General features: G+C 34.6%; 1 protein-coding gene across 1 annotated transcript in view; it reads left to right on the top strand.

Moving 5' to 3' along the window:
• Positions 1-21,385, top strand: part of STARD9 (StAR related lipid transfer domain containing 9) — a 93,371-nt gene that overhangs the window by 16,272 nt on the left and 55,714 nt on the right. Inside the window, exons 4-8 of the mRNA XM_026703939.2 lie at positions 15,951-16,067; positions 16,969-17,001; positions 17,090-17,151; positions 18,086-18,198; positions 21,279-21,348. Coding sequence (XP_026559724.2) covers positions 15,951-16,067; positions 16,969-17,001; positions 17,090-17,151; positions 18,086-18,198; positions 21,279-21,348 — 395 coding nt within the window. The remainder of the gene's footprint in view (positions 1-15,950; positions 16,068-16,968; positions 17,002-17,089; positions 17,152-18,085; positions 18,199-21,278; positions 21,349-21,385) is intronic.

The raw sequence follows: 21,385 nt of genomic DNA, 5'->3' as shown, positions 1-21,385 counted from the left end.
CACATGTTGTACAATAAAGGTAATAATAATAATAATAATAATAATAATAACAACAACAATTATTATTATTATTATTATTAATAATAATTATTATTATTATTATTTGACAGCAGAGAAATGAAAACAAATCTATTTCTGGAGTAATCTGAATATCAATAGTTATCAGGATTGAGCTCACTCAAGGTAGTTGACGGAGTCTTCTATGTAAAATACACATTTTAATGCTGTTACAGTATATGACAGACAAGTCCTTGAATTACAACCAAAATTGAGCCCAAAATTTTCTGTTGATGAGTGAGGCATTTGTTAAGTGAATTTTGCCACATTTTATTACTTTTCTTGCCATAGTTATTAAGTGAATCACTGCAGGTATTAAGTTAGTAATATGGTTGTTAGTGAATCTGGCTTCCCCATAGACTTTGCTTGTTAGAAAGGTATAAAGTGATCACATGACCTCGGAACACGGCAGCCATCTTAAATATGAGTCAGTTGCCAAGTGTCTGAATTTTGATCACCCTGTGGATGCTTGTGTGAAAAATGGTCATAAGTCACTTTTGTCAGTGCTGTTGTAACTTTGAATGGTCATTAAATGAACTGTTATAAATCAAGGATTACCTATATTGTATAATTTATTGTCTATTATCTATCAGTAATTTGCACATACTACAAAAGTATTGGGGGTTCTGGAATGAAGGTATGGTTTGAAGCATTTTATTCTATTCTGGAAATCATAAACATTCATTAACATTTGAGAAAACATCTTTAATAAAGATGTTAAAGTGCATTTCCAAAGAAAACATATTCTCTTTTTTACTCAGCTGAGAATAGAAAAGTGAAATCCAAGCCATCTGTTTAACACATAGCTGTTGCACATACGTGATATTTTCCATTAAGATTCTTTGTTAGAACTTTTTTCACCCTAGGGATAGAAGTGGATATTACTAAAACTAAGAGCAAGATTTACTGCACAAAAGATTTAAACAGTTTTTTTAATTAAAAATTAAAATGGAATACAGTATCTAATGGATAAAGTTCATGTGCTTTTGAAAATGCTTTTTACAAAACTGTTTGAAAGTTTAAATAAAGATAATTTTTTATAAGAAAGAAAATGATTTAAAAGATAGAGAGTTTTAGAAAAGGAATCAAAATATTAATTGGCTGATAGAAACAACCAAAAGATTTAGAATTGATCACTAGGTCCATGAGATAGCAACCAAGTTAAAAGTGCTGTAGATTGTTAAAAACACTAAATATTTTGATCCGTTTATTAGAAAGTATGAACCATGGTTTGTGAATACTGTCCAGCTGGTTATAGTTAACATAAAACAGATTTGGAACACCAGAAATCAGAGTTTAGGATCATGAGAGAATTGGGATAATTCAAATCAGTATGTGACATGGCTCTTTATTCAGTACAAATTCCAAATCCTTTTTATGCAAATTCAGTACTAAGAAATTGATAGAAATGATATGTAATACAGTATGTTTAGGGTAGGACAAAGCCAGAGAGAATCACTAATTCATAAATAAATTAGGCTATCTATGATGGAAGTTGACAGTGGAATAATGTAAAATTCTGCAGCTTGATCATGAATTTCTATTCTGAATAATTGCTTCTGGAAAACTAATAACTCTAGGATAGTAAGATGGCCACTTTGGGGGAAATATTACAGGAGATACAAGGACACTCAACTAAGTCTAGATCAGAGTTTTGTATGCAGCTATTGAATAGTACTTAAATTATATAGTGTCCAGGTCTCATTTCTGATCTTATTTAATTGAAAGCACATAATGGCCCAGGCTGGGCTGGGAGTAGAGTGTACAGAATGGAAATCTAACCCATTCATTGGTATCTTTGAACAATTGCATTATAATGAAAACTACTGCTTTGATCCATTTTTAAATTAACGTTCCATAGCTGAGTGGGGAGATTATTTTTTAAAAATGCAAACACATAGAAGAATTAGATTTCCTTTTCTGGTGAATGTGGTCCCTGTCAGTATTGGGTCACCATTTGCACATAAGCCAGCAAACAAATTTAGTCTTTGTGATGAGCTGGGAACCAAGAATTGAAGGATGAAATCAGCTGCAAAGATGAGAAACAAAACAGAAAGCAAAGTAACATGGAAAAGCAACCACAAATTAGGAATGCACCTCCCTTCCCTTTCAAAGTTTATCAGGATTTGATTAAGCAGAACAGAATTTCTCCCTTCTAGTCAGGAATGATCTGACCATATGTTTCTATGCAGAATCCCATTCCAGCTGCTTTTGGCAGAAAATTCATCCAAAATGGAAAGAGTGTATTGCATTTTTAGAAAGAGTTGAGATTAAATTAGTTTTTAATTGCACTTATTTGGGAAAGGACTAAGAAAATTACCGTAGAGGCAAGTGATTCTTTTCTCATAAAATAGTGATAAAATAGTGACCATTCAGCTGTTGTCATTGTTTCCCCAATTTTCTGAGAGAAATGCAATAAGAAAGAGGTTTTTGTGTAAATAATTGGATCAGTATATAATGGACTGTAGTAGGCGGAGGGAAATCTCTGCAAAACAGTTAGCTGTGTTACATTTCTTCTGCCAGTAACACAGCTGGTGAATTCAGAAGACATTTAAATGGCTTGGATTCTACATGAATAAGGTCATTTCTTTGGCATTAGTGATTTTATCCCCGCTCCAGAATTCTTGACTTGAAGAATTGGTATATAGAATTAATCCTGTAGTAAGAGAAATTACAGAGTGAGAATAAAATTTATTCTATGCAAAGTTCACATTTTTTAATATACAGAGATGTGTACATTTTCAAGCTGTCATCCTCAGATTCCATTAAATATACAAAAGCTTCATTTGAATAGTGAGCTACAACAATGTCTTGAAGATCTTCAGGTCTACTGTATATATTGAAAAAAATCAGTAATAGAATGAGCTCCTTTTCAATAAATCACCTGTTTTGATTGACATCCATTTTATTCATTGGCTGACTTGTTTTGGATGCGACTACAGATTCTTCTCAAACAGTCCTCTGTCCTCTGTAAGAGAAAGAATATAATTGAAGGAAGAGTTCTGACATAGAACCTAGATATATTTCATTACTGTGGTCTGACTGGGCAATTGTGTTAGAAAACAACCTAGGGATTAGGATATGAAGTAAAAGAAATAGAAAAGTAATTGAAGGAAGAATTATGAGAAAGGCATCCATCATTCAGAAATATCAACCAAAGGGCGCAGGTATTTTGTAAATTTAAAATTGGCATAGTAAGAAATTCTGTAGGGAGATCTTTCTGCCCTTCTACAAGATCTCTAGCAGCTGAAGGAGAAGCTAGTCTACCCAGCCTTTGGAGGGCTAGGATGAGACTGTCTATTGCAGTGGTCTCCAACCTTTCTGGCACCAGGGACCAGTTTTGAAAGAAAAATTGTCTTCCACAGACTGGGGGGGAGATGGTTTCACGTGCAACCTAGATCCTGCACAAGCACAGATGAAGCTTCACTTGCTTTTCCCTGGTCTACTCGATTTCCAGTAGTCAGAGGAGGTGGCAGTCTACCTGGCCTATAGACGGGTAGGTCTTCTGAACCTCTGGGTAGCAGCAAAATGGCAGGCACTGCAGCAGTTATGAAGCAGCTACAAATTTGCAAAATCCCAATCCCACAGGAAACATGAGTCCCAGATTTAGGACACATTCTGTAAATTAGCCCATTTGAAATATCTTGGTTTAAAATTGTTGCCCTATGATGCATTCTTTTAGAACAACAACTGTAGATATGGTAGTTTTAATAGTATATAGATATAAACAACAGAAATAAGAATCTTACAACAGATTGATTTTTCATGCAGAGCTCTATAGTCAAATGAAAATTATTACAAATTCATACAGTACTAAATTAGAGATATTGTACAAATGAAGGCAAGAGAGACTTTGGAACACAGAATCTGAGACCTGAGAATGCTTGAATGAGACAGCCTAAGAACCAGTAGTCAGATGTGGTCAAGGAAAATGTGTGCATGCTTTATTTTTTTATTCAGCTTTTCACTTTTATCTGAGGATAACACTTAACATTTGTACAATTAAAAGAATTTAACAACTCTGAAAGGCCAATCGCTATTCCCTCTTTTGAAGATGATGTGCTAAGATGAAGCAGTTTGATTAATCCTTTAGCCTGCTTGCTAGGAAAGTGAATTTATGCATAGTGTTTTCAAAGTTGTATTGTGGTTGATGATGATGATGATGAGCTTGGTGTTTGTGTATTTATTTATTTAGCCGTCCTAAAGCTAACAGGACCAGTTCGTCCAAATTTTGAGAGGAAATGCTGTTCCAGAAGACAACTACTTGCAATGGAGAAGGCATTCTTTTGGGTCCAAAAAGAACTGAAGCTGTCCACTTTGCTAGATTTAGTAGAACAGATATAGGTAGAAGAAGCAGATATAGGTAGTCCCTGAAATAATCTACCCCAGTGAGATGTCTTTCAGGAGCCAGTGAAGCTCACAGAGTTGTAGTAGTAGTGTTATTTAGGTATATTGTGGAACACCCAAAACTGTCCCATGTCATCACATTATGGACGAGTTGCAATCTCTTGATGATCTTTGAAGGCTGACCAAAGTTTAGTGTTTGAAAATTGCTTTGTCACCCAATCACAACATTATTTCCATTGGGTATAAACTGCTTGAAGTTTCTTAGTAAGTGAAGAGTTTCATATGTTTTTGAATGGATCTGTATCAGTCTGTGTGCTAATTAGCATGTATCCACATTTTCAAATCATATTCTAAAAGCTTTTTTATATATATATATATAAAGTGTTTACTGCGGATGCCCTTCCTGTCACTATATATATATATATATATATATATATATATATATATATATATATATATATATATATATATATATATATATATATATATATATATAGTGACAGGAAGGGCATCCGGCCAGTAAACACTCAGCTCCATTCAATTGCCCAGACTCCATCCTGCAAGGGATTGTGGGGTGGTTAAAAGAGGATGATTCCAAAAGCTATACGCAGTTGTGTGATACATACTTCGTATATGTTTATCAGAATTTTCCCATAAGAGTTAATTTTAGTATTGTGATGGAAGAACAGAGAAATTAGAGCTCCATGCATTTTTAAAAAAACAAGTGTTAAGAAAAACTTTGGTGTGTTTTCAAGTGATACTGTTAGCTTCTTTTGTAGTTAAGAGATTAGTATTAACTCCAAAATCAAAGTTAGTTCTTTGGTTCTGTTGCTTTACAACCTGCCTTTTGTTTTTATGTGTAATCTGATTGTCTTTAGGACATGAGTGCTGTGGCAATTAAAAGCTGTTTCTTAACTTAATTCTACATATACAATTATTTGCAAAAGTTATATCCATTATGACGGAGTCTTATTTTCCATTAAATAGGTAATTGGTATTCGTCAATAACACTCTGAGTATGCTATTCTACAAACAAATGTTCCCAAATAACTCCACGGCGCATTTCATTGAAATAAATGTGTTTTTTTTTCCAGGATGTATTCCACATTATATATACAGTGAACAGCTGAAATAACAACATGCATTGTTTATCTGGGAACTCTTGCTAATATGATTAGTGGAACCTCTGTGATATCTCTCTCAATCTTTTCCTGGCATTATTGAGTTTCTCTTAAGAGAGAGAAGAAACAGCTGAAAGAACAGTTTTTTGGACATCTACATTGGGTAAAGATACAGATAGTCCTTAAATTACAATAGTTCCCTTAGTGACTGTTTGAAGTTACAATGGCACTGAAAAATGTGAGTTATGACCATTTTTCACAGTTATAACCTTCGCAGCATTCCCATGGTCACGTGATCAAAATTCAGATGCTTAGCAACTGGTTCATATTTATGATCGTTGCTGTGTCCCAAAGTCTGCAATCAACTTTTGCAACCTTCTGATGAGCAAAGTCAACACAGAAACCACTTGACACTTAACAACCGGCTTACTAACTTATAACCTGCAGTGATTCACTTAGCAACTGTGGCAAGAATGGTTGTAAAATGGGGTCTACCAAAGTATTGCTCAAAAATCACACCCTTTTTAAACATTATTAAAAGTCTATTTTTACTGCTTCTTCCTTTAAAAAAATGCAAAGGTCACTTAGAAAAACTGTCAGAGCATCCTAAAATTTAAAAAAAATGTAAAATAGAAAAGACATAAAACCAGATTATTTTTATCTCTCTCTAACACAGCATAAGAAAAATGGGGAAGAAGAACACTTTCACAGTATAAGAATTAGGTTTTTTTTTTTAAAGGATAGCATTTCACAATAATTGATGAGACTTTCTTGGGTACGGATAGCTGCCCGAATATCGAAGTGATTTTGGAGAAGGTTATTTTATTTTCATAACCAATTACCATTTCTTAAGCTAACACTTAACAGACAATAGTGGAGCCTGTCTTCTAGACACAGAGCCAATGGACTTTTCTCTAGATTGATCTATTGGAGAATAGACTCATTCTATTTCACGATTTCCTGTTTAATTGTGCAGAGAATGAGAAGCTGAGGATTGGCTAGGATTCCTAGTAGTGTAGCCAGTCATCTCTTTACAGGAGGAAGAAAGTGCTGCAAAATGACCAGCCTCTCTCTTTTTCATCCTGAATAGAGTAACTTTACTTAAATAAACCTAGCGTCATAGCAGAAGTTTCTTCCTCCATTAATGAATATAATGAGTGTCCCTGTGTTCTGGTTGCTGCTTTCTTTTCACATAGAAAGTCTTCAGCTGGGATTAATTTGGTATTCCTCATGAGATTCACATGCAGAAAAGACCCTGTATTGATGGAACAAAGCTACTACATTAGTCCTTCCTTCCTGTATTCGCTTTTTACCTTTTTAATAAGAAAGGGCACCCTTCTTCTACTCCTCTTCTACAACGGTTCTTAAGACTTTTCATGTTGCCTTTTATTATTTTGACCCAGGGATAAATAATTTATTTGATGCCTTGGCATGTAGTTATAAGCCAAGTATGTAGTTATATTCAAAGTTATAATTTAATTCCAGTAAGTCTTTTTCTTTATATAGTTTACTGACCAAATATGTACAGTTTGGGCCATCAAAATATTTTGAAGGGCTGCTTAAAGAACAATTATTAAACCTATAAAATGTGGCATAAAACTTTGTAGTCCAGTAGAATCATTTAATAGCTTCAAGGGTAAAATAAATTAGATGTAGAATGGTTACTTTTCTGGCACTTACAGCATAATCCTGATTGTATTGCTATATCATTACAGATGCTTACAGGATAAGGTGTATACTTAGCATTGTTACATGTAGTCCTCACTTAAAACTGGTAATTGGGACTGGGATTTCCATTACTAAGCAGTGGGGATCGTAAACTGAGACATGTGACTTCACCACTTAGCAATGGATATTTCAGCATTTCCTGTTGCCTTTAAATCCTGCACCATCATTAAGTGTGATGTCATATGGTCACTATTTACACCAACTTCTGCTGGCTTCCCCATTGACTTTGCTTGTAGGAAGCTGCAGGATGGGTTACAAATGGCCATCATGACTACAGGATGCTGTGACCTCGAAATTGTGAGCAGGGCACCTAATGTCTGGATTGTAATCGTGTAATGGCGAGGATAGTGTGACTGAGGATCAGTCATAGGTGTCACTCATCCAGCATGATCCTAAATTTGAATGATTGCTAAACAAACAGTTGTTAATCAAAGCCCATCTCTATTGCCACCTAAAACATTACCATATGTATCATTTGAACTGGCAAGGTTTCAATTCTCAGAGGATTTGTATTTTCTAAAGATAAATGTGCTTTATGTAATCTGACGTACATGTACATGATTTGTTGGAACAATTTATCAAATTCAAAAACCAGCAGAGATGTCTTTGAAGATGTGTCTGTGGTATGTGATTTCAAAACTATTCCAATCCATATATTTGACAGTAATGTTGATTAAAATTAGTACTGTGGTAATCTCTATCTTTAATAAAATTTTGAATAATTGCGGGAAAGCTCTGTGTTTTCTTGTCATTCTCAGAATCTTCTAGCAATTCTTTATGTTGTGAGGTGACAGAGAGTCCTGGTGTCATTTTACAGTGTCCATCCCTTCATCTCAAGATTCTTTAGCTATCCTCATTTTGTGATCTTAGTAGGAAAAAAATGTGAGAAATTCTTATATAATGTCTTTCTGTTGGATTTAAAGGCTTGAAAGTGGATGACTGTATATGTATTATGATGACACACAAGGTAATTACATTCTGTCTGTGGTCCTCCCATAAATATTTCACTTAAAAGGTTCTTCAATTCTATTAAATGTTATGAGAATGATGAATTGCGAAAAATACATTTTCATCACAGTTTAACTATCATTAATTCACATAATTTGGTATTTTTAGATTTGAATATATAGATGACCCTGATTATATAAGTATAATTACTAATAACTAATGACATAAATTCATTACATTAATTATTGTAATTAATAATAAATCAATATGTAATTTAAATGTATTCCCCTTTGGAATTATGTGATCTTAGATGGGAAAAACTTAATCACATAAATCTTAAATATTTAGGAACTTTATATGCCATATTTATTTAATGGAAAATTTACCCCAAATATAAAAAAGCCCCACACAAAAGGAAATTAAGTCCCCCCAAAAATTTATAAACAATTAATAGCAATATCAGTTAGTCTTTTATATCACTTCATAGTGTTTTGCCACACACTCTGAGCAGTTTACAGAGTCAGCATATTGCCCCCAACAATTTGGGTCCTCATTTTACTTAGCTCAAAAGGATGGAAGGCTGATTCAAACTCAGCCTGGCTGAGGGCAGTTAGCCTTGCATTCTAATCACTGAAACACAGCTCAGCCCTTTAAACTGATCTTAAATATTTTCCCCATAACAACTGTACTTGTGTGATTTAATTGTATGTGCCTGTACTGACATGAATATCATGCATATCCTTCATGTGTCACTAAAGTCATTATAAGCTGCAACTGTTCAATTTTCCATTGGATTGGAGCAGCAGTAGTAAATAAATGAAATCTCTCTAGGCAGATCAGTTGACAGTCATGGGATATTGGAAGACTGGGACTTGGAATGCAAGAAGAAAGACAGCCATTAATAAATAAATTTCATTTGTGAAAGTAAGAGAAAGAATATAATGAGACAAATATGATTTGTTACTTTGCAGCATAGCTGATGAATATTTGTGTGTACATTAAGATGTAGATTTTATGTCTGTCTGTCTGTCTATCTATCTATCTATCTATCTATCTATCTAAAATATGAATTGGCATCACCCAAATTGGGTGTGCATGAAAGTAAGAATTCTTGTTATATACAAGGGAAGAGTAATAATAGATGAATTCTTCAACTTGTTAAGTGATTTGTGCTTGATTTTACAACTTAATTGCCATGATTATTAAGCAAATAACTGCAGTAAAGTGAATTACAACAGTTCATTTAGTGACCGTTCAAAGTTACTATGGCACTGAAAAAAGTGACTTATGACCATTTTTCAATCTTACAATCTTTGTAGTAGACCTCTGTTCATGTGATCAAAATTCGGCTGTTTGGCAACTGGTCCTTACTTATGGTGGTTACCCAAAGTCATGTGATCACCTTTTGCAACTTTTGGGGAAGCAAACTCAATGGGGAAGACAAATTCGCTTAACAGCTGTGTTACTAACTTATCAACTGCAATGATTCATTTAACAACTGTGGCAAGAAAGGTCGTAAAATGGGGCAAAACTCACTTAATAAATATTTCACTTAAGAACAGAAATTTGGGGCTCAATTATGATCGTAGGTCAAGGACTACTTCTACCTGTAGTTGTTAAGCGAATCTGGCCTCCCCCCATTGAATTTGCTTGAAGAAGCCTGCTGGCTGTGTCACACATGACAATCACATGACCTCAGGATGCTACAAACATTGTAAATACATGCCGACTGCCAAGCAGCTGGATTTTGATCACATGATCAATTATGGGGATGCTGCAACCGTTGTAAGAGCAAGGACCAGTTGTAAGTCACTTCATTGTTGCTATAATTTGGGACAGTCACTAAACAAGTGGTTGTAAATACAACTTTCTAAATGAGTATGGTCCAGTGAAAATGAGTATGATCCAGTTTTATTAGGTCACAAGAAGGGATGAGGAGGGTACAAAGCAAGGTAGTACAAAAATATGATTGTCCATTCAGAGACCCAAGGACAAATGAAATTGGTGATTTAGACAACACAGACAACTAGACAGCACCGTATCAACAGTAGAGACCTTCAAATTTCTAGGTTCTACTATATCACATGACCTAAAGTGGACACCTAACATCAAAAACATCATCAGAAAAACACAACAAAGAATGTTCTTTCTGCACCAACTCAGAAAGCTCAAAATGCCCAAGGAGCTGCTGATACAGTTCTACAGAGGAATTATTGATTCTGCAACCCAACAGGACAGACACAGACTTCAGAGGATAATTAGCACTGCAGAAAAAAAAAATTACTACCAACCTGCCTTCAGTTGAGGACCTGTACACTGCATAAGTCAAAAAGAGGGCTCTGAAAATATTTACAGACGCCTCACATCCCAGACATAAACTGTTTCAACTCCTACCCTCAAAACGACACTACAGAGCACTGCACAGCAGAACAACTAGATCCAAGGACAGTTTTTCCCTAACGCCATCACTCTGCTAAACAAATAATTCCCTCAACACTGTCCAACTATTTACAAAGTCTGCACTACTATTACTGTTAATCTTCTCATCACTCCTTATCACCCATCCCCTCCCACTTGTGACTATATGACTGTAACTTTGTCGCTTGTATCCTTACAATTTATATTGACTGTTTCCTCGTATGATTTGATTGCTTTTTGTACCTTATGACTATCATTAAGTGTTGTACCTGATGATTCTTGACGAATGTATCTTTTCTTTTATGTATACTGAGAGCATATGCAACAAGACAAATTCCTTGTGTGTCCAACCACGCTTGGCCAATAAAGAATTCTATTCTATATCCCTTCTGTTTAGAAATACATTGTTGTATTTCAGATACATGGTTTAAGCATACGTCTATGCATAGCAAAGGAATAAATACAAACCTGACCATTTATAATAAAAGATGGAGAGATAGTGAAAAGTACAAGAGTGATGTGAAGCTCTGAATAGGGGCCACAGTAAATATTTCTTTTGGTAATGTCAGGAATGGATCTCTGAAGAAAAAAGTGGACATGAAAATAGTGGGGGGCGGGGGACATACAGTAATTATAGCATGACTATAGGAAGAAAAAGGCACCAGTCCTGTAAAAAAAAGATAGGCTAAGAATGCATGGGAAAGTATACATAAGGAAATGGAATGTGTAAGCTGTTTATAACTGAAAATAATTATATCATAAATTGCTAGAGAAATGAGTGGAATTATTCTAATGGGAAATATGAGAAAGAATTCTGGGCAGTATTATCAGGGGAAATTGGCCTTGATTGAGGAAAAAATGCTTATAAGAGAAATGCTGGAAAAAGGAAGAGGGATAGATATTGAATGTTGTATATAGAGCAAAAAATAATAATTACAAAGTCAGAAAGAGTAAGGACTAAAGACAGAGGAAAAGAAAATCAAATTGCGCTGAAAATAAAAATTTTGGGGGATTTCTAGATTTGATATAGTAAAAACAAAGGTAATAAAATTATTTGGAAGAAAATTGACTGGAGAAGATGCTAATAAATATTTTAAAGGGATCGAGCTAGTGATAGTTTGAAGAATGGAATTGAAATGAATCCTATAAATGTTAGTATCTAGAAAAATGGAAGCCATAAAGTGGTAAAACTGTAGGAGTTTAGTGTTTGGATAAATGTTAAAATATGCTTAAGGTTGCTTTTAGAGCAGCTATGAACTTATTTAATGTGTACAGAAAAATTACATTTGTAGCTGATGATTGGAAAAATGCTGTTTCTCCTCCCTATACAAAGGAAATTTTCAAAGAACAAATGCAAATTATACAGCAGAATAAATTTGTTAAACCAGTCTGGGAATATGCTGATTAGAATTGGGATTGCAGGAGCACCAGAGGTGAGTCAGTAAAGTTTGAGAAATACTGAAAAAGAAAATGCAGGATGGCTTTTTACTCTTCAGCAGGATACAGAGAGTTTATGAACCTCAGAAAGCTTATTGTGTATTTGTTGGTTTAGAGGGCATTTACCAAAAGTTAGTGGGCTTGAATGCTTTACATGAATATGGAATCAGAAATTCCCTCTCCATCATATCATAGTCCTTTTCTATACACAAGTAGACCAGCAATGTAGTCTTCTGTTTTTTTCAAATGTTCGTCTAGAATATCAGTTAATAATATAATTTTATCAGACACTTCAAAATCTTTTATAAAACTAGAATGTTCAGGGAGAATGATTGAAGATGGTATCACTTATGATACCAATATTTTGGCATCAAACCTGGCATGAAAAGTGAGTGATTATGTGCATTAGCAAGGCCTTTACTGCCTTTCAGAATTAATTGTATAGGCCTCCAATCAATTTATTGAACAATGAGCGTTCAGAAAAATAGCAGGATATAAGTGCAGTAAATAAATATGTTATATATTTTATAATACACAAAATAGTTACTGATACTAATTTTCTATCAAATTTTTAGATTTCAAGGTTGAAAATGTCCAGTAATGTATTGGAGGGATGATTCCCATCATTAATTCTTAAGAGTGTACTGAAATATATATGTATGTGCATACATTTATGCACATACATGCTCTGGCTGAGCTGTTGAAGGAATTAATAAATGAGAGAAAGCAAAAAGGACTATAAATCATAATTCATTGTTGTCATCAGGAGCAAGAATTTGTTTCTTTTGATATAGATGAAATATTCATTCAAAGGTGAACAAGAATGGATTCAGGAATCAAACCAGAAGATTAAAAAAATACAACATACAAGATAGATAATGTATTTTAAAAAATCTTAGAGAACTAGCACATGGCTTCTTGTATGAACTATATATTTTATTAGGAGTAGGTCCAAAAAGAAGGGTGAAGCTTTAGTACATGTTGTAGTATAATTTTATGGAAAGTTAGAATTCATTAAAAAGTATAACTTCCTGGAATGTTGACAATGTTGGCGTTTTCCTCTTTTTTTAGAAAGAGCGTTCTTCACAGAAAGCATCAATTTAAATAAAAACAGATGTTCTAATTGCAATATTTGAGAGTATTTTGGTCTAAACTAAGAAATAAGAAAGATTTGCAATGTTTGTAAAAAGAACCATTTTTGACCATAGTAATGGCACAGAATACATAAAGAACAATGCCATATAGGATCTACAGGATTTGATAATACATCCAACAAGATCAAGCTCATATTTAATTACAAACCTTAAACAGCAAGCCCAACATTTTATTATTTAACTTGCAGTAGCAACTGGTTGTTAGACAATCTAACAGAACTTAATTCTAGCTATGCAAAAAAGTTTTCAATTATTTTCTGCCTTCTACTTTCCTTTTTCCCTATTATGTTTTATTTTGTTCAGCAAAAATTGGCAACTGAGATCTATTAAACAGGTTAGAAGTTGTGAAGAGATAAATCATGAAGTTTTTGTGCTAATTCTAGAATCAGAGAAAATATATTTCTGAATCCCAATTATGAACAATTACGAATTATGAATCCCAATTATGAACAATTTATGTACATTTACCATAAATGGCGAGGAGGTGGAGAGGGTTGGTAGTTTTAAATTTCTGGGCACTTGTATCTCGGAGGATCTCTCTCATGGACCATGAATGCTAACATGCTTGTGAAGAAGGCACAGAAGAGGCCGTACTTCCTGAGAATGCTCAGGAAGATAAATCTATCTCAGCATCTACTTCTGTCCTACTAACGCAGCACCATTGAGAGTGTCCTGACATGGCATTCTTGCATGGTATGAGAGCAGCTCTGTAGAGGACAAAAAAGCTCTACAGAGAATCATTAAAACTTCCCAAAATATCATCGGGCTCCAGCTACCAGCCCTTGATGACATTTTTGCATCTTGCTGTTTGAGGAATTTGCACAATGTTCTCAGAGGTTCTTCCCATCCTGCTTATAATCTTTGTGAACTGTTGCCTTCTGGCAGAAGATACAGAACAATTAAAGCTTGGACCACATGTTTTCTGAACAGTTTTTATCCCAGAGCTATAATTGCACTTAACAATGAATTTAAGGACCACCATCAGTGAGCTGTTGGACGGTATTACTTGATCTGTTTTGTGGATGCTTGTGTGTTTTTAGGGGGTGGGGAATTTTGGCGGGTGGGGGGGTGTTTGAGGATTGTCATGTGTGTATGCATGTTGGGTCTGGTCTCTGGGTGTTATGTGAACTTTGTTGTATGTGTATACTGTGTATATATACGTATAATGACAATAAAGTATTATTAAAAAATAGCTGGCGACTATGGGAGTGCATTTGTTATCTTGATCTACTATTGGTATCTGGATTGGACAGACTAGGAAATAGGATGCACAACTACTGTAGATAAACCATTAATCTAATCTAATTTTGTAGTACCATTATGCCTACTTTCCTTAGGTTATGCATATGATAATAAACTGTAGAATTGGATACCTTTTTATATTCTTTTAAAGTGCAGATGTGTTTTTAAGAATGTGGTCTCTATTTCTGATAGGAATTGAATTAAGAGTCATACAGTTTCTTAAATCACAATAACATGTTATGTTAATTATATTATTTTGATTTACTGTGTTTATTGATAAAATGTATCAGCTATCTATCTTACTACAGAGTAAGCCTGGGCAGCTTACAATCTTAAAAGACACACACACACACACACACACACACACACACACACGCACACACACAAACAGACACACACACGCTAAAAATGTAAATAAATTAATACCGACAAACAAAAGCTATGATCCAATTTCAGATAGGGAGGGCGGGAGCAGAGTAGATGGAAGTGGGATCTGTTGTTAATTGATCAACCACCTCCATAAATCTTGATTAACTGCATATACTTACCAAACCCACCCAAAATACATTTTCCTTCTCTTTTTCTTGCCATTCACCAGAAGGAACTTTACTACATGTTGTTATTTAAGTATCCTTCCTTCATTAAACTTAACTGCACTTTTGCTATTCATTCCATCATAAATTAACCAGCTGTGAGGCTGTCATTGAGCTGCAAGTCCATGTAATCCTTTTTTTTTTTTTGTCTTCTGGGAAATGACCCTCATCCTCAATAAGACAAATCAAATAAAACATTATTTTGGTCACAGAACACATTTACAAAATATGCACCAAATAGATATCAGTAACAATGATTAATATAAACAAACTTCAAATATTCATATGTTGATCTCACTATTGACCAATACAAGTAGTAGTCGTCTTACAATCATTTGTTTAATGACCGTTCAAAGTTACAATGGCAATGAAAAAGGTGATTTATGACCATTTTTCACACTTCCAACCATTGCAGCATCTCTGTGGTCCTATGATCAAAATTAGAATACTTGGCAACCAGCATGTACTTTTATCAGTTGCAATGTCCCAAGTTTATGTGAATGGACAAACAAAATCAACGGGGAAGCAAGATTCATTTAACAACCGTGTTACTAACTTAACAGCTGCAGTGATTCATTTAAGAACTCTGGCATGAAAAGTCATAAAATGAGGCAAAACTCACTTAACTGTCTTGATTAGCAGTGGAAATTTTGGCCTCAATTGTGGTCATAAGCCGAGGATTACTTGTATCTGTTAAGAATGAAATGTATGTAAAAGAAGCTTTGTGAAGTAATTTCATTATGTTGATCGGAGGGAAATTTAAAAATTTAAAATGTACATTTACCTTTGCATTCCCTCTCTCTCTTTTGAGAAACTCTATGCTAGAATTTCAAAGCATTTTAGATGTACGAACATTAAACTTGCATCACACATCCGAGTATAATTTCTCTCTTTGTTCTTTGCAGGTTTTTCAGGATCTTGGGACAATGGTGTTATCCAGTGCTTTTAAAGGATACAACATTTGTCTTTTTGCTTATGGACAGACAGGTTCAGGAAAAACATATACCATGATGGGAACTCCAGTGAGTTATACTTTTGATTCTGTACTTTGCTTTATCTTATTTTTTAAAAAAATAGTTCTAACATTCAAGATCACCATATGAAGGTTTTTTTTTTAAAAAAATGGCAATTTAATTGTTTGCATTAATATAACAGATGTAACCATTTCCTAGTTCATACCGTATTAAAATAATACTTTACATACTATTTTACAAGAATATAGTCATATACTAATAATATACTCCTCTATATAAGAAAGCATGTAAAATAATATCATGGAACGCCAGTTAGTTTGGCTTTGTGAAGTTGAAGCACAGGTATGATGACAATTTTAAGCCGGAACATTATTTTGTGCTATTCCCTTTGCTTGACATGTATTTCTCTGTGTGTTTCCTCGACACTAACTCTACACTTTTGATCAATGTTCCTCAACCTTAACAACTGTTAAGATGGGGAGACTTTAACACTCAGCATGGCTCAGTATGGCTGGCTGGGGAATTGCAGAATGGGACAACTTGCCAGGTCAGCGTGCTGCAGCTAACTCACCACAGGCAGCTCACTACAGGACAACTCGCCATGACAAACTCACTGTGGGACAACTTGCTGCAAGCCAATTTAATAATCCTACTTAATTATTTTAAATAAATAAAAATGTATTTTAATTTTTGCCATTCACATTTCATTCTGTCCCTCCCTTTGCATCCTTTCTTTAATGATTCTATTGCACCGTTTCTTTGATATTAGTGTTACTCTTGGCCTACAGCAAGTGGTCCTGTGGAGAGTTGGCCATAGCGAGTTGGACATGGCGAGTAGGCTATGGCGAATTGTCATAGACCCGGAGAATTCTGGAAGTTGAATCAGTAGTAATGATTCTTCTAAAACACATGAGGAACAGTTTTCACATAATCTCTTCTTTTTTTCAAGGCTTCCATTGGATTAACACCTCGGATATGTCAGGTATTTATGTTATTAAATGAAACACTTCATTTAAGTTTCCTTAATTTTCTCACAGAAGATAGAAAATATAAATTATTGCTTTTCATAGGGTCTTTTTTCAAGAGAAAGTGCCTCTTCCAAGCAGTCAACATCATGCAGAGTAGAAGTTAGGTAGGTATTCCTTAATTTTATCATATGGTCATATGTTTTTACCAATTCTTCCTTTCTGTATCAAACCACTAGCAATTTCTTTCTGTCTGTGTTTCTTTGAACTAGAAAGCATAATTATTGTCATTTGTAATTACATCATGTTTTAGAGGATGTTTGGATGTCTAATATTTAGACTGTTCAGTTAAACATTTAGAAGATCTATAAACTTTATAAAACTTTTACACTGACAGTATAACATAGGCATTGGTTATGATAGTTTGTCAAAGTAAATATTTAGTGATATATTAACAGTAAATGTAATATATATTTAAATAATAGCTTTTACAGATGCAAAAATGCAGGGAATGGAATTAATAGGGTTTTGCAGTGTTTCTGATTTGATTCCTAAAAGGTACTTCAGAATGTCTAGGAATATGAACGTAGCAGTTTCTACAATTCTTTAAAGCAGTCATTCCTTTTTGTGGGATTGTTCAGTCATTCCCATAAAATCCCAAGAAAGGCTGCTTTATAGAGTTATAATCGGGTATTACGTTCATTCCTTTGAAGGCTTTTAAAAAACTGAATGCAAGGCAATACACAGCTCTCCAACATGCACAACTCTCCAAATTCCCTTTCTTAACAAGAATCTTCTCTGAGAGGAAAGGATCATTTTAGATTGAAACATAGTATTAACACCTAAGGTGTTTCCACATGGTTGCTGTGCCTCTCTACCAAATACTCCCCAAAGCTATTCTTACAATATTTTGTGACTGTATTAATTTCATCACAAAAATAGCCAGGACGGATCTTAAGCCAATCAATAAAAAAACACCAAAATATTTTTTGTCAAACTCTCTATTGTTTTCCCCACTATTACTTTGCTGGATTGACTTTGCTACTTCACTGTCCAAATACTTTGATGAAGAATATTTTGCTCATCTCTATTTCTTTGTAGTTTCCTAGAAATTTATAATGAGCAAGTCCGTGATTTATTAAGGCAGTCAAACCATAAGAAGCCGTATACACTTCGTGTCCGTGAACATCCTGAGATGGGTCCATATGTTCAAGGTAATTGTCTTTTTAAAGGTAGATTATATTCAGAGAGAGAGAAAGAAAGTTTTTCTTTCAATTTCATTTCCTTACATCTTGTGAAATGTTTTATCATTTTATCATTCCTTTTGCTACGCTTTTGCTTACTGTTTCTAGAAGTTCTGAGGGATAGAGGGAGATCCAATGATATTCAAAGAGCTTGTGGCACTTCTAAATTTTCCTAACTTTATGTTTTATGCACCTAGCTATCTAATGACTGACATATATTCCAGTTGCTGCCAAAATTTATTGGAGGTAAATTGTCAATAAGTTTTGGTCAGAAAATTATTGAATGTAAACCTTGCATACGATATTCTTAATAGTGGCGCAGGCTACTAATGAAAAACTACTAAAAACTAAAATTATTAATACAAACTACTTTTGAAAGGTGTACTTTGTATGGAATTTTGTAGATAAGATTGTTCTTGACAAAACAGGTAATTAGGATCTAGCTAATTACATCTGCCTAATCTTTAGGGGGCATTCCATATAAGGCTGTTGTATTTAATGTGTCTCTAAGGATCAGTTCATAAGGTCTTGCAAAATACTGATATCTCTCTGCTGCTAACAGTGTAACACTGCAGTTCAGACTTTCAAAAAAGCTTGTCGCTATGTCTAAAAATAAAATAAAACCCTCTTTGTTTAACAGTGTCATGTGATTGACATAAAATGCTTTACTGAATACCCATACTGAACTGATTTCAAAATTGATAATTCCATTTGAATGAATTATTAATCATATCATACTAATAGTGTAATATGAACCTGATATATAAATGGAAGGACCCATCAGTACCTAACATGACTAGGAAGTCTTGAAAGATCAGAAGGAAGAATTGGTTTAGGATGCTCCCAGTTTTAAAGCTAACTATGTTTCAGTCTGTTCAGGTGTTGTGAGTTTAAGGAGTTTTCACTGTGTCTTCTGTGTTAGTGTTTATGGATGCACTCTGATGGATGCACTATAGAATGTATACCAAGAGCAGCCTGCATTAATGTGCTCTGCCATGAACATCAACTATATCTCTAAATTTGCCAGTTATTGGTTGGAATTTATCATATATTTAAAGTTATTGTTCAATTGAAAATATAAGGCACTACAGTCAGATTCTTCCAGGTGAGTCAATGGCCAGCTGATTTGAAACACAAACCATTTTAGGTGCTCCAGATTTTGTCCAAGGAAAGTCTAAGAAACTTAATAGGCAAATAGGGTAAGGCTGAAAGTACGTTGTCCAACTTTCCTGTTCTATTAGCCCTATTAGGTGAACAAGAGATCAATTCTATAGGAAAGCTAAAATTACATTTATTGAATTCATGTATAATAACAGAATCTTGCAAGTCTGATTATGCTGTACTTTTTCATCCTCCATATACTCAAGCAAATTGGGGAGGAGTCTATTTGAGCCATTTTCAAATATCTGTAAGTTGTGGACATAAAATATAGTTCATCACCATCCTATTCAATCAATGGATCTTGCATATCTCATCTTCCTTACTCTGTATACCTTCACCTTTACAGAATCTATGGACCAGCCCACCCAGAGCCTTATCTCCCATTGGCATACTGGAAGACACTACCCAGTTAGTTCACCCTCCCCTCTGTTTAATCTTCTTCATGCCTTCCTTTTCTATTGATGCTATCAACTTACCTGACCAGTCCATCTACTCCTCTTAATGCCTTTCAGATCTTCGCTCAGTTAACCTATGTTGTCACTGTGTAGCTGATGACTATGATTACAGGGAACAAATTTATTTATTTCTGAGATTTCTAAACCATTTTACTCCCAGAGGAAGTAAAATTGCTTCATTGTTTTCTGTCACTTTGATGTCTAAACTGAAAATGGATGTGACATTTTCCAATCCCATTACCTACCTGTTTGACTATTGCTTGGAAAGTACCTGTTACATATTATGTTTTAATAGAGATTAATAAGGGAAAAGGAGACATAGGAGATTATTTGAAACATATGGAGAATGCTTTGTGCAATCGCTAGGTATCCTTAGTAATACATATTTCTTATATTCCATACAATTAAAGTGCATTATGTAACTTAAGTTTGATTCATTAATTTTGTATTCACAATTACCTTAAACCGTTATCCCTTCTTGTTCCAGCAATACTGTAATCCTTTGTTTCAGCATAATATATTTTTCTATTTGAAATCTTTGTTTATGAAATATATATCCTACTCTTTTGTCTTTTGGGCATTCAAGTTAGCTTACAACAAATTAGTAAGTGTAAAAATCAAAGGAGCACAGTGGGGAGAAAAACCCAGAAACATTAAAATCAAAAATTGATTGAAGTAATAATTAAACATTTGGCAGATGATATTGTTCTTTTTTCATTCCCCCCCCCCATGTGCTATTTTTAGTTGGAGGCCGAAAACATCTCCTTGGTTAGTGCATTTCACAGGCTGGGCTCCACACAGGAAAAGATCTTCTAGGGCACAGGTGACAAACTCTATCATGTCACAGGAAAAGATCTTCTAGGACACAGGTGTCAAACTCCATCGTGTCACGGGCCAGATATCGTAATGTTTTTTGCCTTTGTACAGCTGGGATGGGCATGGGGTGGGCATGGCCTGCACGTGACATCTGGCCCACAGGCCGCCAGTTTGACAGGCCTGTTCTGGGATATCCCATTAGGAAGGCTTCTGCTGCAGGGGAGATCATCAAAAAGTGCTAATCTCAATGTCACAGAAAAGATTTCTATTATTTAGTGCCCTCTGGATCCCGAGTATTAAAAGACAGGAATGTCTATGGAGATTCTCAGCCATCCAGGTCCTGGTTGTCCCAAAGGTGCTTTTCCAATAAGGGAGAGCATTTGTAAGGTTGAAATAAGGAGTCCTTGGTGCTCTCAGAGTTTGCTTGTTTTCTTGTGGATGTTTCATTATCCAAACTAGGTTACATCATGAGTGCTGAAGAAGCTTCTTGGATGAGAAGCGAAACATATTCAAAGGAAAGCCAGAAAGTCCAGTTGCCTCTTGAAAAAGTATCTTTGGGATAAAAGACAGGAAGATTTTTTAAAACTATTGATTCTTCTTTTCTAAAATCTCTTCCAGGGCTATCTCAACACGTGGTTACAGACTACAGACAAGTAGTTGAACTTCTGGAAGAAGGGATAGCAAATAGGTATTTTGTATTAAAGTGCTCTAATTCATGTTAGCTT

Source organism: Pseudonaja textilis, chromosome 1, assembly GCF_049901715.1.
Source record: "Pseudonaja textilis isolate UNSWEBS1 chromosome 1, rPseTex1.2, whole genome shotgun sequence".
Classification (NCBI taxonomy): domain Eukaryota; kingdom Metazoa; phylum Chordata; class Lepidosauria; order Squamata; family Elapidae; genus Pseudonaja; species Pseudonaja textilis.
The sequence above is the reverse complement of the archived record's forward strand: the minus strand, read 5'-3'. Positions and strand labels throughout refer to the sequence as shown.